The sequence below is a fragment of the Panthera tigris genome, chromosome A3 (genome assembly GCF_018350195.1).
Source record: "Panthera tigris isolate Pti1 chromosome A3, P.tigris_Pti1_mat1.1, whole genome shotgun sequence".
Classification (NCBI taxonomy): domain Eukaryota; kingdom Metazoa; phylum Chordata; class Mammalia; order Carnivora; family Felidae; genus Panthera; species Panthera tigris.
The window spans coordinates 25,965,941-25,992,568 of NC_056662.1; the positions used below are offsets into that span (position 1 = coordinate 25,965,941).

Here is a 26,628-nt window from a genome sequence, read left to right on the forward strand (position 1 = left end):
TTTCTGTACGTCACTTGCTTTAACTCTGCTCTTGGGTCCAGACCCCCACCATCGACTACCATGTTACCTCCAGAGCATGGTACATGGCCTTCCTGTAAGACACCAGCTTATTGAAGGTCGCCAGGTTAAAGTGCTGGCTGAACAGCCCCAGGGCCACTAGCTTATCTGCAGACACCTGAAAGAGAAAGCCATCATCAACACCCGTCTGCAGCCTGTATCTCTCCCAGGCTTATTCCTGGGGATCATGTTCATAGACTGAAAAGGAGGTTAGAGAAAGTAGAAAACAGAATTGGTACACAGCCTCTGACACACCCTATAGCCAGAAGCACAGTGAACATGACACTCCAAATGGGAGAAAGTAAGATTCTCCAAATGGAGGATGCGCCCTGTATTTGTGTTATGTTCTGAGACCAAATGACCCACAGGTCCCTGGTGTGGGCCCCATCTCAGTGTTGACACGCACAGTGGACGTTCCAATATTGGTGCTTTTGTACATGTCCTTCCCTGCATGAGCATGACAAAGGACAGCTGAGATTAACTCTTTAGCCTTTTATTAAGGGAATTTAATGTACACGTTTAGAGAATAGTGTTGACAAAAGTAAGCACTTTCTAATTATGTTGATTTGTTGATATGGGCCTTCCATTGGGGCTAAATACCCATATATTCCCCAAGTCTCCAGGGCCTGCATGAACTAATCAGGCCGCCAAAGGGAGGGGATGAAACTCCTGTCCCGGGATGCTGATTAGCACTGAAAGACAGGTGATGTCTGGTTCCCCACAGCGCATGCTCTCTTTCGTGCCAACTTCCGTTTTGCGCTTGTACCTCTAATCCTGACCTTCCATGACAGGGAATTGCCACCACGTATAAAAAACTGGTCAGGGGGGCGGGGGCCGGGGAGGGGGCGGGGGAGGCTGCTGAGTGGATCAGTCGCCTAAGCGTCCTATTCTTGATTTGGGCTCAGGTCACGATGTCAGTTTTTGAGTTGAGTTCCGCGTCAGGCTCTGTGCTTACACTGCAGAACCTGTTTATGATTCTCTCGCCATCTCTCTTTCTGCCCCTCCCCACTTGAGTTCTCTCTCTGTCGCAAAATAAGCTTTCAAAAAAAAGCATTTAAGGGGCGCCTGGGTGGCTCAGTCGGTTGGGCGGCCGACTTCAGCTCGGGTCATGATCTCGCAGTCCGTGAGTTCGAGCCCCGCATCGGGCTCTGTGCTGACAGCTCGGAGCCTGGAGCCTGTTTCGGATTCTGTGTCTCCCTCTCTCTGACCCTCCCCCGTTCATGCTCTGTCTCTCTCTGTCTCAAAAATAAATAAACGTTAAAAAAAATTTAAAAAAAAAAGCATTTAAAAGAAACTAGGGGTCGGTGTGATTGTACATTGAAAACACCAGTGCTGTTCCCAGTCCTGAACTGCTCTATTGCATGCCATGTGTACCCCAAACACCAAGACGTGCACTGCAACCCTATCCTATAATGCTAGTAGCCCCCCCACATCATCTTACTAACATCAGACCAGCCTTGCAAAGCTCAATCTGTTTCACTGGGCCAAAGCAGTTACAAACAATCCTTGCTGCTTCATTTCACAGAACTCATAGTCCACATCCCTCATTTAGAGGCTTCAGGGAGAGCACAAGCCCAGGACATTTGTTGACCTGCTCCCTCTGCTGGTCAAACAGAGTATCTACGTGTATTCTGCCTACCAGGGGGACTCCAAATCCTCCTCGTCCTGCCTATTGGGAATTTCAATGTGTTTATGGCAAATGATCCCGAGGAAGCCCAAATCATGGGAAAAAACAGAACCTCAACTTGATGCTTAATCACACAGATGTACTGAATGGCCCTCCATTACCACATCTGCCTCCATCCCAGCCCAGCTTGTTGTTGTTCCTCATCTAACCTCTGGATGTGCTGAAGGTTGGACTAACATTTTGAAAAGAGACCATCACAGGCAAAGTACTGCCTACACTATTCTCATCAAAACCTGAGATCTCATAGTGTGCTTTGGACAGGTAAGAAATCAAAAGTGGCTGATTCATGCCCAACACAGCTATTGTCCCACAGACTCTCATCAAGAAAGAACATAAAATGGTTAATGTCAGCAACAGAGCTGTCTGTGTGGCTCCGTCGGTTAAGCATCCGAGTTCCGCTCAGGTCGTGATCTCGCGGTTCGTGGGTTCGAGCCCGTGTCAAGTTCTGCGCTGACAGCTCAGAACCTGGAGCCTGCTTCAGAATCTGCGTCTCCCTCTCTCTCTGCCCCTCCCCTGTTCCCACTCTATCTCTCTATCTCTCAAAAATAAAATAAACATTAGATATATATATCAGCAACAAAAAGAACATAATCATGTTAATCATATCAAAATTAGATATATATATATAATCTATATATATAAAACATTAAATGATATATATATCATCAGCAACAAAAAGAACATAATCAACAAACTCTGAAGTCGGTACTCTGAGTTGAACTTTTTCAGAACTGTCACCAGGTGACCCTAGGCCCAGCCAGACATGCTCCTCCCCACATGCCTCCAGGGCTAAATGACGCTCAGAGGCAGAGACCACCCTTCCTGTCTCTTCTAAGCTTCTCCAAAGATCTTTGAGGGTGCTTACCCAAGTGGCCATTCCCAATTCCACAGGAATCCATAAAAAGTAAAAAAGAGAGCACAAGTGGCCACAAGTGGATTCAGAGAATGTTCCAGCTTTTTGTCTCCTAGAAGAGCACACAGAGCTCTAAGCCCCATGAGACCTTCAATATGTGTTTATGCTATTTTAACAAGAAATTTTTATCCTTCCTAGACATACTGAGTCAAATAGCCTCATCCATCTGGAGAAAGCAATCACGGGCCTTTTATCGTAAAACATCAAGTGTACAAGGAAGGGAGGAAAACACTGCAGGTCTGTGGCCCGGGAGCCTACCTTGCACTGGACTCACCTCGGAGAATTTGCCGTCACCAAACCACTGGACCCACCGCATGCCGGACATGGCCTGTCGCTTAGAGGTGGCCTTCCATGACACCACCATAGCAGGCCACCAGGAGAAGCCCTTGATCTTTCCCCACACAAGGTCCCCTATTCCAAACTCCTTCCCATCCTAGAAGGGAAAACCACAAGAAAGAATCCCAGTGAGACAGATTGCCTGGGCCAAGGAAAAGTCCTGCCCACCCCACTGACCCCAATGGCCACTGCCTGAGGGACCAACTTGGGGCTCCCTCCAAAGTGCCCACCATGGGGGCCCCTGGGAGCCTAGGTACAACCTCGGCTCAGGTCATGATCTCCATCTCCTGGTGATTTGGAGCCCCGCAGGCTCTCTGCTGTCAGCGTGGAGCCCACTTTAGATCCTCTGTCCCCCTCTCCCTGCCTCTTCCCCCCATGCTCTCATGGGGTCTGTCTCAAAAATAAATATTAAAAAAACAAGTGCCCAGCTGAGGGGCGCTTGATCTTGAGGCTGTGAGTTTGAACCCCACATTGGGTGCAAGGATTACTTAAAAAAAATTAAAACTATGAGTTTGAACCCCTTGAAAATAAGGGACCAGTTTGGTTATTTGATAGGAACATGGGATTATATTAGATTTACAACATTTCACAAATACATTTAACCTAGTATCTAGGAATGAAAGTTGCCGACTGAAAACTCACAGAACATAACATTAGAGTAAATAATGACAATCACTGGGTATTCCCACCACAGGCCATTACACAGGTTATTACAAAGGCATTGAAATGCAAAAAAAAATTATGGACGTTTGCACATAAAAAGCTTACCATAAAATGTGAGATGCCCATGAAAACAAGTTATGAAAATATACCTATAGTCTGATATACATAAGAAAAAAAGGTTGTCTACATGATATATGCAGACACGTACGTATATATGCAGCAATGCTGGAATGAAATAATTGAGCCCAACTGGTTAATTATGAACTATACACTAGACGGGTTATAGACAAGAAAGTGAGACAACTCCAGTTCCTAATAAGTGAAAATGGCTGGTCTCCAATTGTACGTAAAACAGGACGAACAGAAGCATGTACAAAGAGGGTACACTTATTTGAGGGTACAAATGTGATGTTCGGGAAATCAATTAGGTGTTTGAATTATGTCTGGCAGATAAGTAGGGTGAAGGAAGGACTGGTGCATATGGAAAAGAAAGTCAAATATTAGAACAGATGTGACAAAAAAAAGACACGTGGGAGTAGGCTCCTCTGGGTGAGTGGCTGCCCTTCCCTACTACGTAGGCCTTCCCAGTGGTACCTGATACTCGGTGTTGTCGGCATCTGTCCCCTCCGCGTCCACCTGCGGGGACTCCAAGCTCTCCTGCTGGCTGTCCTGGGCCAGGCGGGCGTAGGGGGTACTGCTGCTCTGGGGCATCACGTCATCATCTGTGAGGTCAATGGTGAGGTAGGGGCTGGCGGGGGACGGCCACGGTGTGCCTGCCAAGGATACTGTCCGCCGCCTCAGGGACTGTGGACAGAAGGACACAGATCTTGGGCCACAGCAAACCAGGCAGGTGACCGGAGACCGGTGGTCCCCCCAGTTGGATCCCGGGCAAGCCTGAAGCGTGAAGGTGTGAGTTGAGAACAGACACCACCAAGGTTGGTTTTCCAGGAACGAGTGAGCACCCCTTGAGTGGTGGGAAAAAGCGACCTCCATGAGAACGGGGACAGAATCATGACACATAGGACAAAGGCAGAGTAAGCATGAGTGACGTCTAGAGACTCCAGAGCCAAGCTCAGAGAGGGCCACGGGTTTCCTTAAATGCTTATTGTGTGCCCAGCCTTGCAACAGGAGTGGAGAATTGTTGTGACCACTGGGGTTGCCTCAAGACAGTCAGTGAAGATACTAGCGAGACAGAACAGTTCTGGAGTCAGTGGAGCTGAACTCATTCCCAAGGAGGAGCAAGAACCCAGTCAACGGGGAATTCTCACATTCCACCAGGGTTCCATCCAGGATCAGGCCAGGAGAGAAGCTTACCCAGCACCCGGGAGCGAAAGGAAAGGCAAGACCCTGAAAAGGTGCTGAGTGTGAGGAACAGATATAGGTTAAACGCCGGCTGCTTTCAGTGGCACAGTGACAGAGGCGGATCTTCCACTTAAGAGACTGGGGGTGTCCGGGGAACCAACCCTGGTAGCTGAGAACTCCACGGGGGACTCATCCACGTGACTGCGGCCCTGCCGGCCTCGGGTGGAGCGTGGGGAGGGCCTGTGCCTCTCACGGCTGGAGGCATTGTTGTTATTTCGGGTTCGGACCTGGAAGCAAGAGAGGATAAGCAGGAGGCCTTTGGTGACTACAGGCATGGAGTTTCGGACTTGAGGGGTCGCCTCAAGTCCCCAGAAGTGAAGAGGTGGGTAAGCAGGGAAGGACTCTGGGCTGAAAGGATCTCCCCCAGAAACTCCCCTGTTACTGGGGGAAGGGGTAGGGTGCCAGCAGGGCTGCCGATGGTCCACAGCAGATCCCGCACTGCCCGTCAGAGGCAACTGGCACCTGCAGATTGAATGGAAAATAACATCCAGTTTACCCCAAACCAAACATTTTGTCCCCCCAAAGCATTAGAGTGACTGTTGTCTTCTTCTGGAAGGTAGTGGATCAAGCAGCTGGATGAGAAGCCCTTAGGCTCCTTTCTCAAAGTGGCATGAACTTGGGTGGTGCACTCCTGTATTCGAATCCTGCACGCAAGAATCAATGTTTAACCTTGGGTTAGTTACCAGATCCTTCTGTCCTCTGTAATGGGGATGACCTCCATCATATGCTGGGGGAGATTGTAAACTAGACCCGCCACGGTCCTCGAGCGTCAGCCTGTTCTCTAATGGGGTGGGAGGCCACTAGCAACGATCGCCTACCCGTTTCCACACCAGACACTAAGTCACAGACTCCGCTTACGGAAATGAGTCCCAGAGGGAATAGGCATTTGAGCCATTCACCTACAAACTAGCAGTCTCGGGCACTTGCAGCCAGGAGTGTCCGAAAAGAGCTGAAAACCTGAAACACTACCACGGGAGAGAAGACCTTCACTGACTATCCGTGAGCCTTGCTGTCATTCTCCACTTTCAAAACATGTATTCACCTCTCTCTCCAAAGTTCTCTCTGGAGGATGCAAGACCATTTTTTGGTTGTGTGTGTGTGTGTGTGTGTGTGTGTGTGTGTGTGTGTGTTTATGCAGGCCTGTGTCTGGTTGGAAGCGCCTGGGCTCAGAAGTGGGGGACTTACAGCTGGGCTTTCAGACCGAGTCCTGGTTTCACGGAAGAGTTTTGGCATCACTGGGGTGTCAGAGCCATCCCCGTCTTCCCCTTCGCCATCTCCATCACCCGTCAGATCCTTTATGAATGAAAGCATTATGAACTTTAAATGTTATCAAAAGGTGACAAAACCCCAAACGGTTTAAGAATGAAAAGTCAATCATAGTGAAAACAATACTGGCCCAAGTTACCTGAAAATATTTTCAAAATATTTTGTTCCAATAAGACATTACAGTGGCTTACCCTGGGGATCACAAATTCAAGACATGATCAAAAAAGAAAACCCCTGGGGCGCCTGGGTGGCTCGGACGGTTGAGTGTCTGACTTCAGCTCAGGTCATGATCTCACGGTCCGTGAATTCAAGCCCCGCGTCGGGCTCTGTGCTGACAGCTCAGAGCCTGGAGCTTGCTTCAGATTCTCCATCTCCCTCTCTCTCTCTGCCCCTCCCCCCTCTTCTCAAAAATAAATACACACTAAACACACACACACACACACACACACACACACACACACAAAACAGTGGAATCAGAAAATCTAAGACACAGTATGAATGCAATCTGGATCTGCACCTTGGGGAGACTGATTTGGCTATGACTAACAGGGAGAGCTGGTCAATTTGCACAATTAAGTGGGAGAAATCAAAGGTTCAAAGGAGATGCGTCCTGATACAAGGACCAGGAAGAAATGGCACCAATGAACCAATGAAGAACCCCTAGAACATGTCCCATGCTGCACAGCAAAACCCAAAAACCTGTGCACTGGTAAGCAGCCTGAGTTTTGGATGTAATAGTAAGAACTTGATTTTTTCACTTCGCTTGCCCATTGAGGCCTTGAATGAGTCCATTTCACTCTTTAAAACCGTAACAGTACTTTTCTTACAGCACAACAGGAATATAAAGAGAATCAAGCAACGCAGGCCTCACTCAAGGCCAGACTCAGAGGACATGCTAAGGCCAGAGGTTCCATTGCCACTCCTGCTGATGGTCCACCGGAGCTAAAACAGGTGTCCTGAGCATCCAGTCCCAAATATCCACACAGCTCTTATGCTCATCATCTGGGCGTCCACTGGTTGCCCTCCAGCAGAACAGAAGCCGTGCGAATGTGAATTTACACTTGTCCGTAACTTTGTTCCCAATGCTGGACACCAGCTCTTTCAAAAAAGTAACCAAATTGGAAAAAAAAAAAAAAAACTCTACTATGATTAATAAGAACAAGAAAGGCATAAATGATGTCGGGAATAAAAAAAAAAATTACGGGAAGACTCTAAGGTGGAAAAAAAATTGATCAAGTAGAAACCTTGACTTTGCAGCAGCTGTTAAAAGACATTGCAATGATTGTTAGAAGTCCCCTAAGGCAAGTTCTTTCCAACGTGAGGGGAAAAAAATCCTTGAGGCCACATAACCCTGAGATCAAAACCAGACACAAATATATTCCAAGAAAAAAAAAAAAAAAAAAATCACACATCCACTTTATTCATGAATAGATGTGAAAGGAAATCAGATTGAAAACACCACAAACAAGTTGGGCTCATTCCAGGAATAAAAGGAGCGATTTTACTACATTAAAACTTTATCAATGTAATTGGATCCTCCGGACTGGGAAAATGAGAATTTCAGAAATATGCTGGGAAGCATTTAGTAAAAAAACTTTAAAATGGACTAAAATTAATGTTTATGATTAAAAAAAAAGACTTGGCATGTAGCAGAAAATGCCTTCATGCATGAGGTTGTTCAAAGCCCTCTATGTGCTTAGCAGTTTTCAAATCCGTCACTCAACAAGTATTTACTGGATGCCACTCAAGGGAATTCCCGAATCCTGCACAAGGGACATGAGGACACATACCTGAGTATAACTTAGCAGACTGGAGACCTCCCTCTTGGACAGTCGTGAGCTTGATCTTCGGCCTGGAGAAAAGAACCGGTCTTGTCTTTTGTGGAAGGGCCAGCCTCCGAGCCAGGGGGCAGCCGTGTCTTCCCTCGCTGACCTGCTGTCCCCTGTAGTCTCCTCTCTGGGTTGGGGGCAGAGATCCCTCTAGACCCACTGGCATCCTCAGAGGGTTAACTGAGCCCCTCAGGATCTGATTTCCCTTCAATGTATTCATAAGGCAACAGGGCACAGGGCCAGGCACATAATAGGACCCAAAACAATGACTGAAGGTACTCAGCAGGAAAGGCATCAATTTCCTTCCAGAATTATGGCCACCAACTGCAAGTAATGAACAGTCCAGTGCCTGCCATATCGGCCACATTTCAAGTGCTCGCATGTGGCTAGGGGCTACTCTAGCACACCATGCCGAAACAGAACACTTGCACCCTTGCAGAGTGTCCTATTGGACAGCACAGCTCTAGAGGATTTCAACAACAGGATGGGACAATACAGGAATTTCCAAACCAGCTGGGTCAGGAAATCTCAGTGGGGTGGATCCCAGGTGATGTGATCCAGAACTGTGGAGGGGAGGGGCAGGGAGGGCAGGATGGCAAAGGAAGCAAGCCTCAGATCCTCCCCCACATATGTGGCGAGTGTCTTCTTGCCACATAATCACCTGCAAGGGAAGAGGGGTCCCTCTGCAGAAGAGCCAAAGACCCCAGACTATGCTGCAAATTTCCCCCCATCGTGACTGGAAAAGGACAGGGGTCATCACCCCGGGGTTACCTCCTCAGAGTCCCAGCTGAGGGGAGAGGAGAAGGGGGGCAAGGGCTGTGGGCAGGGATGAGAAACGGGCTGGGCTCTGCCTCCATCCATTTCTCTTTCCTGGGAGATGTGGCGGGGCTTGTCAGAGACCAGAGCCTCTCCCCACAACCTGCCTCGAGCCTGCTCGGAGGCTCATGTCCCAGCTGCAGGGCCTGTCCCACCCCTCCTCCCCGCTAGCCCGGCCACCTCTGATCTCCGGGGTGCTGATAGCCTCCAGGATGGGGGGTGAGGGCGCATCCTTGGAGTCAGAAGACTGGTCGCTGCAGCCCCCGTTAGTGATGATGGAGTCTTCCCTCCCGCTGGCGTCCTCCTCTCTGTTGAGTTGTCTGGTGTCTCCCTTCATTGTTTCCTGCAGGAGGGCCAGAATAGGTAGGGTAGCAGGGAAACAAGGGCACAAGGGGGCAGCACACCCCAAACCTCCCACCAATGGCTCTACGTCCTCAGGCCAAGGGAGGCCCCTTGACATATTCTCCGGGTGATACTCCTACCCAAGGACCCCACCCAGGCTGCCCCCCCCCACCCCGTAGCCTGCCCCCCTCACCAAACTCGGAGGCTCAGGACTTGGTTCCATGTGGCCAGGCGGCCCGAAGGCTCAGACACCAGCACCCAGGACAGAGGAGGGGGCTGGGCTGTGGTCTGAGGCTTAGGCTGTTCTGTGCAATTAGCCGGCCACTTCAAACAATGCCATTTAGGACCCGCCTGCCCGGGTCTGCCTGCAGCCAGCCTTGGTCCCCTCTGCCCCTGGCCCCCTCTCCCTGCCCAGCCTCCGCAGGGCCTCAGGAAGCCAGTGCATTATTTTCCCTCCTGACCCCTTTGTTTGCTCTCTCCCTTCCCCTCAATCTCCAGGTCCTCTTCCCACCCGCCCCCTCCTCCCCCACAGAACAGCTTCTCTCCTCTCCATGGCAGCACAAGCCCCGCCCCACCCCAACCTCAGGGGCCCATTGGTCTGCTGGCCTGTCGCTCACTCCCCTCCTCCCTCACCAGCTGGGGCTCAGAGTCCCAAGTTCCCAAGAAGGGAAAGGATGGAGGAGCACAGGCGAAGGACTGGGGCAGTTAACAAGGGGCATGCTCCCCATCTGCTCCAGCCTCACCCCACCTCTGGGCCTTTGTCTCCCCACTGCTGCCCGTCCTGGTAACTGCATCATCACCAGGCTATTCGGCTCAGACCAGCTCAGGCCAGGTCCTCGCTGAAGGTTTGAAGGGCTGTGCGACCTTCATCCTGGTCTTCAACAGATGTTGGCTGCAAGAGCGTGCACCTTTCATTTACGCCTATTAATGTGATTATGCGCCCATTTTATAGAAAAGGAAAACTGACACACAGACAGGATTAGTCTCCAAGGCCAAAAATCACACCTAAGAGGTAGGGCACCAAGGCAAAACTAGAACCTAGGTAGTAGATGAGGCCCCCAGACACCCATTCCTTACTTTCCCCCAAACTACTCCAGAGGTATTTGCCACCACACCCTATTGCTCTGGACTGAAAAGCTTCCTGAGCTCTTGGGAAAAGCTTCCTGAACAAAAGGCTGCTCATCAGCACTGAGCACTCCCAACCCCTGTGCCCCATCTTGGGGACTCACCGCACCGTACTAGATGACGCACACTAGCCTCCCAGGGTACCTTCTAGAAACATCCTCTAGGCTACAGGGCGGTGGACTGCAATAGTGATGTGGCACCACATCCACCAGGGGGCGATGTGGGGAGCGGTCTGAATTGGCCTGCAGCGCCCCCAGGTGGATGGGCGGTGTGCCCTGGGGTCCCAAAGCCATCCTCTGCACCTGTCCATCCCCCAGGCCAGGGCATGGGGCAACTAGACCCCTGCTGCATTTCCCATAAGGCCCAGGGAGCAGCACCTCTGGAAATGACCTGGGAGCTGGTCAGAGCTGCAAAATCTCAGGCACTGGCCCTAGACCTACTAAGTCAAGACCAACATGTTCGAAAGACCCCTGGGTGATTATGTGCAAGTTAGAGAAGCATTGTTCTGGTTCTAAATGTACACTGATCCATAGCCACCCACGTGGTCCAGGGTGTACAGGGTCACACTTCTTGGTCTGTTTTCTCTTGATACATGTTAAGGAACCTCACCAGCCCCACGGAAACAGAGGAATGCCTGACCTGGTCTGATCAGCTGCTCCTCACCCCCATTCACTGCCAAGCCCTGACCCGGAAGAACAGGTTGGCTGACCTACGGCCAGTTCCTGTGAGGCCAAGCTGCCAAAATCCGAGGAAAACTGCTGGAGTGTAGTTCCAAGTAATAATTAATTCCCAGCGTCTTACCCTTGGCCAAGCCAGTGAACTAAATAACCTAGGTAGCCTGACACCAGGAGGGCGTCTGCGTCATGGGGTGTAAGACACTAAAGGGTACACAGAAGCTTGGGGAGGGGGGGAGGGCAGCGAGGCCTTCCAGTCAGAAGCTGGTAACAAGCAGGTCAGAGGCTGAAATTGAGGGCCATTGCTTCCCTCTCATCCAGGGCCCAAGATTCCCTCAGACGGCCCTTTACTGTGTCAGTCAGGAGGCTCCCTCCTAGATAGGCCCAGGTGGAGCCTGCAGCCAGGAGTGGACAATGATTAACTACCTCGGGCCTTCCCCCAGGGCCTCAGCAGCGCCAACCTGTCCCCCAGTCTACCAAGCAGACATGTGAGCAGAGCACCCTTCCCAAAGCCGCATGCCAACATTCAGGAAAAATCTCCTGCCCCTATAAACTAGGCACATGAGGACTGGAGGAAGGTTCAGGGAAGGACACCAACCAGCTCTAAGGGTCCTCAGCTACCTGGGCTAGCCCGGGAAAGCTGTTTTAAGTTTATTTTTGAGAGAAAGAGACAGAGCGTGAACAGGAGAGGGGCAGAGCGAGAGGGAGGCACAGAATCGGAACCGGGCGCCAGGCTCTGAGCTGTCAGCACAGAGCCGGACGCGGGACTCGAACTCATGAACCGTGAGTTCACGACCTGAGCTGAAGTCAGAGGCTTAACTGACTTCACCCAGGCGCCCCAGCGGGGAAGCTATTTTAAAATACTCGCGCCCCCCCCCTCAATGTATAATTCAATTATGTGAGTTGCATCACCCCGGGTGTGCATTGACATGAACTTCCCTTGCTGTCTTACTGTCACAACACACACCGGCGTCCAGAACCTGCGCAGGCTGAAAGGTGCCCAGCTCAGTGTCTCTCCCTGACCAATTCTACACACCGGATGAATGAAGCGCGCCTCCAGGCATGTGCTACAGCTGCCTCCTCAGCCTGGAAGCCCTCCCCATCTCTCTCTACCACATACCTCCCTGTTGTTCAGACTCCAAAACCACATCGTGACAGTCGGGAAGGCTTCTCCCAATACTCCTGGCTCCAAAAAGTAATAACCTGGCCCTCCTCACACAAATCCTCTCACCTAAAGATACAGTAATTTTCTTTCAGCGTTTACTATCCTATATGCAACACCCTCTTCGGTGCTCTAGCTGCATCAACTCATTTAATCCTTCAATGTGGTGCATAGTATCCCTATTTTACAGATGGACAAACTGAGGCACAGATTAAGCAACAAAACACGTACTTGTTGAGCAACATAATACACACGTGACCAGTGTGACTTGTTAACGTGCTCAAGTCCAGGAAAAGTTAGAGAAGAACACATAAACTTAACCACATGCTCTTGAGAACAGGAAGAAATTAGTACCAGAGACCGGCGTGTAACGAATGGTAGAGACAAATCACCGTCATCTCTTCCCACCACCTCTTGGATAATGTGGCCCCCAAGACAAGCCAAGTGCTTTACCTAGTGTGATCTTTCTAGCGCTGGAGGATAGCCTGGCTGGGTTACCACTCTGAACGAGATGGCACCTTCCGGAGGGATTTTTCCAGAGTACTTGCTGTGCTAGCCGAACAACCGTGCCTTGCCACCCCACTGTTGTAACAGGGCCCAGGTCCCGACCGTAAAAGCTAAAGGTGGTACAAACCGCTCTCTCAGCCCCCACCAGATCCTGAGGCAGGTCTTGTTATCAACCTGCTTTGGACAGGCTCAGATGAATTAATTAAGTCACCCATCAAGGTGGCAATGCCAAGACTCATGCCTAGGCAGTCCAGGGCACGTGCCTGTAACTGCCGTGCCAAGACATGGCGGCCCGAGAATTCTAGTTAGGGACACTGCCTCACCCATCCCAGAGACTGTGGGGAACTTTAGGGCTGAGGGACAGGACCCACCGTGATGCGTGGTGAACTCTGACCCTTTCCCAGAAGCTGGGGTCCAGCACATGATTTGGGGGCGGGCAGCAGCACAGGGTGGGCTCACCCGCAAGGTTCTCCCTGCAAGGCTCTGCCTCATTAGTGCAGGGTGCCTGTGTCCCAACTGAACCAGGTCAGACGTGTCCAAATGCAATGTGGCAGACAGAAGGGTGGGTGGCACCCCCAATTAGACTCAGGGAGGAGGCTCAGGGACTCGTCCCCCCACCGACCCAGCTATAAGGCTGAGGAGTGATGTCATTCACTTCCTCCAGGCTGGCACCAGGAGCAGTTACTTCACAGCATCTTGTAAATGTTAATTGCATTAATTAAGTGCACAATACAGGAAGGGGGGAGGACGGTGGACATGATGGAGAAGTAGGTAGAAGGCGGGGCCACTTAGGCATCCCTGCCCCACATGAGTCCCGCCAGGGGTTAGAGATCACGTGAAGTAAAAGGGAGGTTGAAAGATATTCCCATTCACCTTTTTAAGAAATTTCGTCTTCTCCACAGCCCCTGGGAGGGAAATCTAGACTCCTGTATCCTCCCCCTCAGCCACCCGAGTCTTTCTTAGCTGCTTCCCTTGTCGGAGATAACAAAATAGTTGAGATGGAATAATTACTATGTATCTCGCCGAAAAAAGAGCTTACTCTTATGATGCCCCATTTTGCAGATGAGTAAACTGAAGCTCAGAGGTAACAGATGGGCAGATTCCTTGCCCAGGCTTGCACAGCAGCTAAGTGATAGAGATTTAGACTTCACTCAGGAGCCAGATCTTAAAGACATTTTAAAACCAATATGCTAAGTATAGTTACAAAAGTGAAACCTGGGTAGGGATACCTCACCCAGGTGAGCAGAGAGAAGGAGGGAAGTGGGAACAATAAGTACAACAGTAAGAGGCTGGAAACAGGCTGCCCACCTGGCTGGTGGCAGAGTATGAGGTCACAGAGTTCAAGGTCTTTACCTGACTTTTAGGAAATCCTTGCTAAATTCCAGAAATTACCAGATCCATGGAAAGCTGGAATGAAAAAGCCCTCAATGGCTTTCTCAAACCCCAGTTTTATCATTTGTGAAATGAGATGACCTCCCCTAACTCCCTGGGTGGTTGGTGCTAGGGACCCCCAACATAGAGGATGAAACCTTGAGAAGAACACGGGGCTTACACATTTCCATGTGCCATCCTGCCAGACTTTCCAGCTCTGCCTCACAAAAGCATCCCTTCATTCTGGGGCATTCAGAAGGAATGTGGACAACTGCTCCATGCCTCTAGGCCATGGCTGCAAACACCACTTTCATTGTACAGTAAAAACTGAACTTTGGTATATTGATCAGAATTATTAAAATAATTGATCCCAGCAGGGGTCAAATTAGACAAATGCAAAAAAAAAAAAAATGGCTATGGGAACATGTTCCTTGCAGTACTGCTCATATTAGCAAAATACTCACAAACATCTAGATGTTCTTCAGTGGATGGGAATTATATACCAATACCCTTATAGATAATTCACAGAAAAAGAAAAAACTGGGGCTCCTGGTTGGCTCAGTCCATGGAGTGTGTGACTTTTCAACTCAGGGTTGTGAGTTTGAGCCCCACTTTGGGTGTAGAAATTCCTTAAAAATAAAATCTTAAAATAAAGAGAGAAAACACAAGGAATATACAGAAAGATCTGCAAAGATAAGGCAACTTAAAGCGGAGTTTCGAGTCAAGCTTTTTACCCTATAAACAAACGCAGCCCTCTTCCCCTACAATTATTTGGGAAACCCTTGGAAGGGTGTGCAAATGTGGAGCGGAAACCAATGGTTAACTGTGACAATGATGGGTGGGAAGCAAAGGAGCAAAGGATTCTGGGAGCTGCAGTGCTCGCTCCTATAGTCATGTGTCCCTTAGCAAAGCCAGAGTGGAAGAGCCCACTGCCCTCTCCCCTAAGGGGTAAGTGAAGACCAAATTTCATAAAGCCACCACCTTGGGTCTGTCCCTCACAGTAGTCTGCTCCTGCTGCCACACAGCCAATGCCTTAAATCTCAACTGTCCTCTTATGGAGGCAATGGGGATAGAGTGACCCTTTGAGATGGCAAACTGACAATACCTAAAAACGCCAAATGTTCCGTATCCTGTTACACAGGACTCTTCTGCTACAGATCAACCCAGCCCAAAGCTCTTACCAAGAGCTGAGTGCAAGCATGGTCACTGCTGTCCCGTTTATCATAGCAAAAGCTCCAAACAAATGACTGCCTAAATCCCATGCAGCCATAGTGGGGGATGGTAGTGAGAGGCAATGAATGAGGGAATGACGAGAAGATGAAGCTTTGTCAAGTGACAGTCTGTGCAACAGTCTCAGTTAATACGCTAGCATGTGCATTAAGCCATGTTCCTCCAGCATTTTGTTCTCTTAACTGTAAAAAGTCAGGTCTCCTGGGAGGGTAGTTTGTGAGTGAACTACCATATCCTCATGATACTTTTACAGTCAGATACTGTCCAAGAAACATTTCTTTCTTTGAACATGGCCATTCAAGGGGCATCTGGATGGCTGAGTTGGTTACATGTCTGACTTCAGCTCAGGTCATCATCTTGCAGTTCATGAGTTCAAGCACCAAGTCAGGCTCTGTGTTGACAGCTCACAGCCTGGAGCCTGCTTCCGGTTCTCTCTCTCTCTCTCTCTCTCTCTCTCTCTCTCTCTCTCTCTCTCCCTCCCTCCCTCCCTTCCTCGTACTGTCTCTGTCTCTCAAAAATAAACATTAAAAAAAAAAAGAAGAAAAGAAAATGGCCATACAAGGGGCACCTGGGTGGCTCAGTAAGTTAAGCTTCTGGCTATTTCAGCTCAGGTCATGATCCTGGGGTCATAGAATCAAGCCCAGTATCGGGCTCCACACTGGGCAAAGAGCCAGCTTGGGATTCTCTCTCTCTCTCTGTCTCTCTCTCTCCCCCCATACCACCCCCTCACCACTACTCCTCTCCCTTGTTGTGCTCTCTCTCTCTCAAAAAAAACAAACTCTAATGAAATGGCCATTCAAGTTTAAACAATCTAAATTTACTTGTGTATGGTATGAGGTAGGGATCTCATTCTTCCCTATAAGGAAAGCCAAACACACGTAATGACAAGCATGTCCCAACTCCTCTTCTTTTATAAAGTTCCCCCCATGTATGTAGGATGTTTCTGGACTGACTTTTCCCTTTGGCATTTATCCCTTGCCACCCCTTTTAATCATCATAGCTTTACTAATAAGCGCTCCTATGCTAGGGCAAGCCTGCCAACCTTACCGAAAATTTTTGCCAGTTTTCTCCCTAAAGGTCTTGCATATCCCTTAGTTTACATTTTCTTATTTCTGGTTCCCTCTTCTAGTTAGTCCCCAGGGGATTTTTCTAGGGAGCTTAGCTCTGCACACAAATAAATTTACACAGCATTTCTAGTTGATTCAACATGGGAGGACTTACAGATTACTGCTACCATAAGCAGGAAGACCTAATATTTATATGTGTGTGTGTTGTGTGTATGTATGTATGTATGTATGTATTCATTCTTTTAGTATATTTTTTAAGACAAAATTTTGGGAGCACCTGGCTGGCTCAGTCAGAAGAGTATGTGCCTCCTGATTTCAGGGTTGTGAATTTGAGCCCCATGTTTGGTGTAGAGATGACTTAAAGATGGTCAAAAGGTACAAATAAATCCCTGGGAAGTAATATACAGCACGGCAACTAAAATATTATATTGTATGTTTGAAAGTTGCTAAGACAGCAAACCTTAAAAGTTCTCTGCACAAGAAAAAAAGTATAGGGGCGCCTGGGTGGCTCAGTTAAGCCTCCCACTTCAGCTCGGGTCATGATCTCGTGGTTCACTAGTTCAAGCCCCCATAGGCCTCTGCGCTGACACTCGGAGCCTGGAGCCTGCTTCAGATTCTGTGTCTCCCTCGCTCTCGGCCCCTCCCCCACTCCCGCTCTGCCTCTCTCTCTCAAAAATAAACATTAAAAGAAATTTTACGGGTGCCTGGGTGGCTCAGTCAGTTGAGCAACTGACCTCAGCTCAAGTTATCATCTCAGGGTTCATGAGCTCAAGCCCCGTGTCCAGCTCTGTGCTCTCAGCTCAGAGCTAGCTTTGGATCCTCTGTCTCCCTCTCTGCCCCTCCTGTGCAGGCACTGCTTGCTCTCTGGCAAAAATAAACATTAAAAAAAAAAAAAAAAGGGGGTGCCTGGGTGGCTCAGTCGGTTGAGCGGCCGACTTCAGCTCAGGTCATGATCTCGCGGTCCGTGAGTTCAAGCCCCGCGTCGGGCTCTGTGCTGACAGCTCAGAGCCTGGAGCCTGTTTCAGATTCTGTGTCTCCCTCTCTCTGACCCTCCCTCGTTCATGCTCTGTCTCTCTCTGTCTCAAAAATAAATAAACGTTAAAAAAAAAATTAAAAAAAAAAAGCCTACGTCCCACATAAACCACTTTTTTCAAAAACTAGCTACAATTACCTGGTATGGGCAAGGGTCTGCCAGTCTCAACAGTGGTGAAGCAGGCCTGCAGGCAAAGAGCGGGCTCTAGCGGGCACTCCTGAGTATCTTAACCCGACACATCTGTGCATCCTGCCAGTTCTGTGGGTCCAAGCCAGGTGGGGACAAAGGTCTCAAAGAAATGCAACAGCATTGCCATGCACATTCTACTCCCTGCTAGCTGTGTGGCCTTAGGTAATGGTGACAATCAAGCTTAATATTGAGCAATCACTCTGTCGGGCGCTTACACAGAACTTCCCAAGACAGAGCAGCACGCTGGCAAAGGCCACTCTCCTACAAGCGTCAAACAGGAACTCCCCCGGGCTTCAGGAGCCATGCTCGGCACTGAGAAGCACAGGCAGACATCGGCCAACAGCCCATCCTCACGGAGCCCACAGCTGGTTCAGGAGAGGGTGGTAGGACAAAGCCAGGTGGTGGAGGACACAATAACAAGGCTGGTTCACCCCAAAATCTACACTGCTCTCCCAATATAATTAAGACCCTTTTACAAGAGCACAACAGGACAGATTTTGCCCACACCTCTATGCAGATTTGCTCAGAGTTTTCCAAACCCTTCCACCCAGTGTCGCACACTGCCTCTTGCATAACCCAGAACGACCCAGAAGATCTTTGTCACAGCACCTGCCTGTTCAGGCTTCTAGCCTAGTTAATACTCTGTTTCTCACCACATCCCGGGTGAGCCAGCTTCCTTCTGCTTCTTTCTGCTCCTCTCTCCTCTAGATTCTAGTGCTGCAGCCACAAAGCTCAGGCAGAGCAATGCTTCAGTCAAGCCGAACAGCGCACATTCATGGAGCCAGGGGCCCAACACTGTGCTGGCTGCTGGGAACACCAACTGACCGAGAAAGCATCGTCCCTTCTCCTAGAGCTGGAAGCCTGGGTTCCAGCCCCAGCTGGGGCCCAAGTGTGTCCACTTCCAACAGCAAACAAATGCTGCTTAGGAATAGACCCAATTAGCCTCAGAAGATGGGACTGCAGGGTGGATGGTAAAGAAATATTTTGGTATCCCCCTGGGTCAGCCTGTTCTGTAGGCCATGCTCTTCCTCCAGCCAGAGGCTTACACAGGATCCCTGAGACTGAGAGCCACATTCTCTGCAGCCAGGCCTGTGCCTCTCAGGCAGGACACTAGGAGATCCCTCTCCTCTGGTGACAGACCCAAGGGCAGAGAACATCGTTCCTATTTGGGGAGACCCATAGGGATGTGCAAGTCATTGTCCCACAGAGAAATAAATGCTCTGGTTCAAGTCTCAGATGACTTTCGTCCTTCTCAATCATGAAGATCAAGCTCAAAACTTAAATATTAAAAATGAAAACTGTAGGGGCACCTGGGTGGCTCAGTCGGTTGAGCACCTGGCTTCTGCTCAGGTCATGATCTTGCGTTTCTGGAGTTCAAGCCCCACACTGGGCTCGCTGCTGTCAGCAGAGTCCGCTTCAGATCCTCTGTCTCCCTCTCTCTCGGCCTCTTCCCCGCCTGCACTCTCACAAAGGAGAAAAGAGGAGAGGAGAGAAGAGAAGAGAAAAGGGGTGCCTGGGTGGCTCAGTGGGTTAAGTGTCCGACTTCTGCTCAGGTCATGATCTTGTAGTGAGTTGGAGTCCCGGGTCGGGCTCTGTGCTGACAGCTCAGATCCTAGAGCCTACTTTGGATTCTGTGTCTCCCTCTCTCTGTCCCTCCCCTGCTTGCTCTGTCTCTGCCTCTCTCTCAAAAATAATAAACATTAAAAAAAAAGCCTTTAAAAAAAAAGAAGAGAAAAAGTAAACAGAAAAAACCCTCAGAAATAAATATTGGAAGGAGCACTAAACAGAAAACAATACTCTCAGGGAGATAAAAGGTGGATGAGGACTCCATTACACATGGAATTTCTGGGACAAGAACACTTCAAAACAAAAGACAAAAGTTAAAATATTAGGGGTTGGAAGCTGAGGACCATCTCCCAAAAAGCAGAACATAAGAACAAATGGTCAAAGAAAATTCCACCAGACCAGGAGACTTAAGAGTTATAGAATGAGAGGAGAAAAAAACTAGGGAGGTGATGATCCAAGAAATGTATTCTCTCAACCTTAGGAGCCCCCAGCCACCTTGGGCCTCTTCCCATCCCACACCTGCTCAGTATCCACCTGCCCCCAAAAGGAAATGTATTGGTTAAGAACCTTTATCCACTGACAACTGTTTACTCTCCCACCCATCAATTCTCGGTCATTTTTGAAAGTGCATTTCTAAATCTCCTGTAGTCTTTCTATGGCTACCGCTCTTCACACATTTCAAAGGCTATAAAAAGACAATTTTCTGGAAAAGTGGAGTTTGATCCCTGAGTCACAGAACTAAAGCAGACAGAGAGAAGGTAGAGGGCACACAGGGGTTTGAGCTAGGGCAGAGCCCACAGACCACAGTTTTAATGAATGAAATCTCTGTGGGTGAAGTGACAGGCAACTTTGATCAGGCAAGCTAATAATAAACACAAAATTAAAAAAAAAAAAAACAAACAGAAGCCAATGGTGGCAGATTCCAGAGACTCTGCTCCCCCTGATCCCCAAAACTATTCTCCATCTGCTTGCAAAGGCCAGCCCCAATGGTGACCACAGTGTCCTCTAAGGCCTTCACCAATTGAGCCACCTTTCCTTGCCAGTCTGTACTCCTTGGATCCAGGTCCCTTAGAAAGGCCTCCTGGTCCTATCTACATAGAAATGGAGGCCCCCAAATAAAAGCAAAACGTTGATTACCTTGGCATTGTGAAAGTACAGGTGATGACTAGTTTCTTCTTGGCATCTGAAGACGGTAAATTTGATTTTCACTTGTATGAAGCATTTTTTGAAGTACTTCCATTCCCTACACAAAACAGGTCCTCCTAAATCTTTGCTTATTCCCTGGAAGAAAACTGAGGAGACTGTGCGAACTGGGACTGTGTTTCCCTCCTAGAGTAAAGAATAACCACTTGCCAATATTTGAGTGTTTACTACATAACATGCATTTTTTCAAGTTTATTTTTTAAGTAGTCTCTACACCCAACATGGGCCTTAAACTCACAAACCGGGATTAAGAGCCGCATGTTCTTCCAACTGAGCCATCCGGGGGCCCCCATAACATGCAACATTTACCCAATTTTTTAAGCTATAGCAACTCAACAGACTTAAACATCCCCTGCAATTAGCCAACCCTTCTTGGACTATTTTACAGATGGAGAAATTGAGGCTCAAGCCAGTGACTTATAAATGGAGTGAACAGGTATATAAATCCAGACTTGATTCTAATGCCCAGGCCCCTTTATTGCCTCAGACTAATAATATGACCCAATGGATGACAGGCTTTTTTACAATACAGTTGACCCTGAAAAATGTGGGCTTGAACTAAAGGTGTCATATATGCTGATTTTTTTCAAGAAATATATTGAAAAAAAGTTTGGAAATGTACAACAATTTGAAAAAAAAAAAGATTTAACTGCATAACCTAGCAATACTAGGGAAAAAATTAAATTTTTTACATTTATTTATTTTAAGAGACAGAAAGGACCAGTGGGGGAGGGGCAGAGGGGGGGACAGAGGATCCAGAGCAGGCTCTGTGCCACAGCAGATGGTGACCTGAGCCGAAGTCTAACACTTAAGCAACTGAGCCACCTGAAAAAACTTAAATTAGGTATTATTGGAAGAATAAATTATACAATACATGTAACATACAAAGTATGTGTCAATAGACTGTTTATGTTCTCAGTAAGGTTTCCCATCAACAGTAGGCGATTAAGTTTTGGAGGAGTCAAGTTATACATGGATTTTCCAGTGCGTGGAGGCAGAGGGGTCAGTGCCCATAACCCCTGGTCCCATCAGCTACAAAAGGGATCTGATGAGATCAGCCCCCACAAAAAGTTAGACAAATCAGCCCCTCACTTTGCAAAGATAAGAATGGTCTGAAAATGCAATGAGGAATTCTGCACTTCTCTGATCCCGCAACCTGAATTCACAATTAAAAAATAACTCACAAGAACGGGCCAGAGCTGAGGCCCTGTACCTATCAAGTGCTGGAGGAAGGTGGGGGCATTTGTCATGATATAGGACCCAGGAGGAGTTAGAGATTTAAAATGGACTAGCCCAGGGTGGCTCAGTCAGTTAAGCGTCCCACTTGGGCTCAGGTCATGATCTCAAAGTTGATGGGTTCGAGGCCCTGCATTGGGCTCTACATTAACAGTGCAGAGCCTGCTTTGGATCTTCTGTCTCCCTATTTCTGCCCCTCCCCAGCTCTCACTTTCTCTCAAAAATAAAATTAAAACCATTAAAATAAAATAAAATAAAATAAAATAAAATAAAATAAAATAAAATAATAAAATGCACCACCTCAGATGAAATTGGAAAAGGTGTCTGAGCAAGATGGTTTGCATGAGAGCTGGTCTGAGACAAAGGAATCACAAGGTAAGTTTTCCTGGAAAAACTTTCCCAGATCGGAAACGGGTCCCTGGGGCTGCAATGAGGGGTGACAGGCACCGTTGGGTCGCAGGCCCCACGTGGCTGAAGGAAGGAAAGGAAGGCAAGGTACTTCCCCCAGCCCTACCTCCCTTGCTCCTCCCTTTCACCCCCTGCAGCTCCCAGATACTCTCCTCCCCTTCTAGGGTTTGAAGGAGGGGCAGGTAATGCCTATGCTTTAGGCGCATGATGCAGCCAGGCCCAACCCCTTTGTCTTGGCCCTCTTTACCCCAAGGAGGAAAGGTAAAGGATCTCTCTTAGCTCTGCAATTATGCCTCCAAGGTAGGCCTCAAACTTTTGGGGGACGGATGGTAAAAGCGGCCCCAACCCGTCAAAAACCCTGGCTCCTTTCAAAAAGTAACAAAGGCGTTCCTTCCTGCCAACTCCCAACAGGAGTTGGAAAAGCTTTGGAAGGATTTGGAAAAGCTTTCCTAACTGAAAGGAATAGGGTACCTTGGTGGAATACAGGATAGGTAGGGCCAGCAGAGGTCCCTCCCTTCATCCCCATTTCTCATTAGTGGCTGCCCTAAAAAGAGGAGCTATTGGTTAACTATTTCAGATGTCAACATTCATCACCCGCTATGCCAAGCACTATCCCATCGAGCCCTTTCCCCAAGCCCAGTGTGGAAGGAGCTATTGACACCCATCAGACATCTAAGGAACACAGAGGGTTAAATGTCAAATCATGCATAAAACTGGTTTCATTCTTACACAACCTAGGGTTATTAGTAACACTGTTCCTATTTCACAGATGTAATAACTAAGGCACAGAAGGAAATGGAGTTGCTGGGACAGATTTAAATGCATGCCAAAGACTTTCGTGTGCCGCTAAAGAGGGCAGCCAGCTTACCCCACATGCTAGCTAAGGATGCCAACAGTGGCAGACTTTTATTGAGTAACTACTGTATACCAGCCCTATAAAATAGGTATCATCAATTCAACCCTGGAAAAATAGAGGCAGTCTTGGAATCCAATGGTGGGGGCGCAAGAAGCCAGAGCAGGTGTTGGGGAGGAGGGCAGGGGTAGGTCGGTGTCCTGAGACCTCCACCTGAGAGCGGCAGAAGGGTTACCCCTCCTCGGGAAAATTTCCACCAGTCTAAACCCACAGCATCCAGAAATCAGGAAACGGTCCAAATTCACTGCCCGTAATTCTCATTAATGCATGCACTCTCTCAGCTGGGGGCGGGGGTAGGGCGTGGGGAGGGGGGGCGTTGGGGAGGGGGGAGGCGCGAGGGAAGTGGGGAGATGGGGAAACACAGGAGCCCAGTCTCTCAGGCCAGAGGATAAGGGGAAAGGGCAGACTGGAGGCACAGGCCTGGGGCTGGGCCCAGAAAGGCTGCCCTTCTTTGCCACAGGTGAGTAAATCCAGCAGGAAAGCCTGAGCCCAAGAGCGGCTCCCTGTTGCTAACTTGGTAAGTCCACCCCGCAGTCTTTCCTGGTTTCCACTTTCTCTCCTACCAAGTGGGACTCAACACCTACTCTCCCTCGTCGAACAATCACACTAGCAGGGAAGCCGGTATCCGGGAGGTGCTAAAGGTTTTGAGACCTCGGTTTGCGGAGTTTGGGAAGTGGGACCGGCTTCATCCCGGAAGAGGGGAAAAATGGAAAGTGAGCCCCCAGGGCAGGCAGCGTGGCCGGGGCAGGGTGGCGCCGCCCCAGCCGGGCTCCTCCCCGGCCAGGTGTGCAAAGGGGAGAGGGCAGCCCCTCCCGAGGACGTCCCGGCAGTCCCGCTGTGCCTCGCCCCGGTGGCTCATCTAGAGAGGACCTCGGGAGGCCACCCCCCTGGTGCACACCCTGGCCCACCTGCTCGCCCGCACCCACACCCATTACTTTTCTTCCATCCCTGCGAGGGGGTTAAACGGGTTTCGCCCGAAACCCTCTAGTCCAAGTCTTAAGGGACGGACGCCCACCTTCCTGGCTGAACTCTCTCCTCTTTCCCCCACCCCTAATGAGGCTCCCTCTGAAGCCGAGGCCAGGTAAGGACTCCCCCTCCTGATGACCAAGACCTCTTCTTGCTCCACTTTTCTCCGGAGGAACACGTCCTCCCTTCCAGTCTAGACCCCAGGAAGGCCACCCCATCTTCCCTCCCTGAAGACAAACCTCTCTCCCCGGGGTTTTGGGACTACAGCATGATTATCCCTGCAAGACATAGCACCCCCCGCCCTATTTTTCCTTCTTGTTCCAGGTGGTCCAGTGGTCCTCTCCTCCCCTACCAAGCCGGGTCTCTAAACGGATGGGAGCCGCTCCCCCGGACGTCCCGGAGAGAGGGTCCCTCCTGCCAGTCCCGGGACCCCTCTGTTGTCTCTTCCCTCCCCCCACCCCAGCCCCCGGAGCCCCCGGACTGGCGAGCCTCCCCCGGACCACGGGGCGCTCACCTGCCGAGAGCCTGGCTCGGGCGCCGCTCCGCGGTCGAACCGCGGGTCGGGACAGGCTGGCGGGAGGCCGGCGGGCGGCCGCGCAGGGCGCTCGGCTCGCGAATCTCCGGCGCCGATCACCGAGCTACGTTTACTTGGGCCACTTAACCCCCGCGCTGCCGGCCGGGCGCGGCGGCCGCCCGCTCGCCGGCCTGCCAGTGGGCCGGTGGCGTCCGTCGGGGGGCGCTAGGGGCGTCCACGCGGGCCGGGTCCGCGGGGCTGGGGGGCGGCTGCGGCGCGGAGGCAGCGCAGGCCGGACCAGGCAGCTGGAGTGGGTGGGGAGGGGGCGGTGCCGAGGCCCCTTGTAACCCTGGCCCGGCGCTCGCCCCGCCCCCGCCCGGGGGCGCCCCCGCCGCAGCCACTCAGAGCGGGCCCCGGGCGCGAGCGGGGGGAGCCGGGGGTGGGGACGAGGGAAATTTGAAATCACTCCGGAGCCTCCCCTCCGCCCCTCCTCCACAGGCACCGCCTCCTGTTCCCCCCCACCTTACTCCCGGCCTGTTAAATTACCCACCCCTCGAACCGGCCCTGATGGGGAGCTCGCAGGCATCCCCCCAACTCCGGGGCTCCACCGGGGACCCTGCTTCCCCGCCCCCCCCCCCTCCCACCCCAAGCTGGCACGCGCCGGTCTGGATGCAGGGCCCAGAGAGGGAAGCGCCCCCACTGGAGTCACACAGCAGTTGAGTCTTCCCTCTACCCCCACCTCAGCCCCAATGCTACCAGGGCGCTGCCTTGCCCCCGCCAGTCAGTCACCCCCTCTGGACCCTCGGACCAGTCCTTCCTTCCTTCCTCCCACCCTGCTGGGCCTTTGTCAGCCATCTTGAGGGGAGGGGAGGGGAGGGGAGAGGAGAGCAGACAGGGAAGGCAGGCAGGTCCTTGGCTGCCTGGGTTCTCTGGTCCCGCAGGCCTCACCAGCAGAAGGAGAAGCCCCACTCTGTTAGGTTTTACCACTGCCTCTGCCCTTAAAGGGCGTTGAACTTTTGGAAAACAGCTCTCTTACTAACATTTATCGCACCCTGGTATTTATATTCATATATTTATTTGTCTGCTTATTGTGCGTGTCTCTCCACACTTTAGACTGTGAGGGCAGGATGGATCTCCGGGTATCTTAGCACACAGTAGATGCTTAATAAATATGTATTGAATGAATGAGTGAAAGAACAAATGGATGATAACATGATGGCCTGCAAGGCCCTATAGGAGCTGGCTCCTGCCTGCCTTTCCCTGCATCTCCTATCCTCCTCACCCACCCCCACCACCCCCTTTAGGCAGCCTTCTCACCACTCTGCTCTGAGACGCATAGAGCATGTTCCTGGACATTCCTTGTCCAGAGATCTCTACATGGCCAGTCTTTCACCCTTCTGTTCTCTGCCAAAAGGTCATCTTCTAGAGAGACCTTCCCACTCTGCCACCGATCACCCCACATAACAGTCTCCCCTCTCCATCCCTCCTATTTCATTCCCTAGATAGCACTCTGAGCTCTTTCACATTGTTTTGCCAACTTCCTTGTTTACATCTTTCTTTTTCTTGTTTTTTTCTTGTGACACAGGGACTATAAACTATCCTCCATGAGGGCAGAAACCACATCTATCTTGCTCCAAGCTGGATGTCTAGTGCCCACAGGAGGCGTTCAGTGCAAGTTTGTTGAATGAATGAATGAACACAGGTTTCCAGCCTCCAGGGCTCCAGATCTCTGAGTAAAACCACAGCTTTCTCCCTTCATCTCTTACCAGGCCTTTGCAAATTACTACATGGCAAACTCCGTAGAAGCTACAAACATTTCTAAACCTATTGGATCTTGTTCTACCTAGGAACCTGGATGGAGGTTGAGGAAATATGAAAGTGAAATGGGAGAGCCTCCCGTGAAGGAGCAGCAAGATCTTCTTGGCCTCTGGCACAAACATCCAAAATTGGCTTCCAGTCAGTTGGTGTAGGAAGAATGGGATCTCTCAAAGGACCTGGGGCTTGGCCCCCATCTGAGGTATGCCGTTAGTGGAAAGAAATATATAAGCTGCTGGGCTTTTGGGGAGGGCTGGTGGGCCCATTTTCTGATCCATAAACCAAGATCTGCCACATGGAAAAAGATGTCTGTACCACCAGGAGTGCCTGGGAGGCCTAGGTGAGATGCCAAAGGGGTGGTTTTCCAGAACATGCAGA

The 26,628-nt window shown here is 50.2% G+C and overlaps 1 protein-coding gene across 11 annotated transcripts in view; it reads right to left on the reverse strand.

Moving 5' to 3' along the window:
• The window catches only part of DNMT3B (DNA methyltransferase 3 beta), a 42,027-nt gene extending 17,504 nt beyond the window's left edge, over positions 1-24,523 (reverse strand). For 5 of the 11 annotated variants that reach the window (XM_042980639.1, XM_042980637.1, XM_042980632.1 and 2 more), the window contains exons 1-8: positions 9,465-9,774; positions 9,110-9,272; positions 8,075-8,136; positions 6,204-6,311; positions 5,120-5,245; positions 4,251-4,460; positions 2,932-3,090; positions 68-175 (exon numbers count right to left, since the gene is read on the reverse strand). In XM_042980639.1, the coding sequence (XP_042836573.1) occupies positions 68-175; positions 2,932-3,090; positions 4,251-4,460; positions 5,120-5,245; positions 6,204-6,311; positions 8,075-8,136; positions 9,110-9,272; positions 9,465-9,494 (966 nt within the window). In that variant the 5' untranslated portion in view covers positions 9,495-9,774. Of the gene's footprint in view, positions 1-67; positions 176-2,931; positions 3,091-4,250; positions 4,461-5,119; positions 5,246-6,203; positions 6,312-8,074; positions 8,137-9,109; positions 9,273-9,464; positions 9,775-18,939; positions 18,976-20,332; positions 20,525-24,435 lie in introns of those variants that run through there. The other 6 variants (XM_042980641.1, XM_042980638.1, XM_042980633.1 and 3 more) reach the window with 5 other exon arrangements.
• Positions 24,524-26,628: the final 2,105 nt, after the last annotated feature.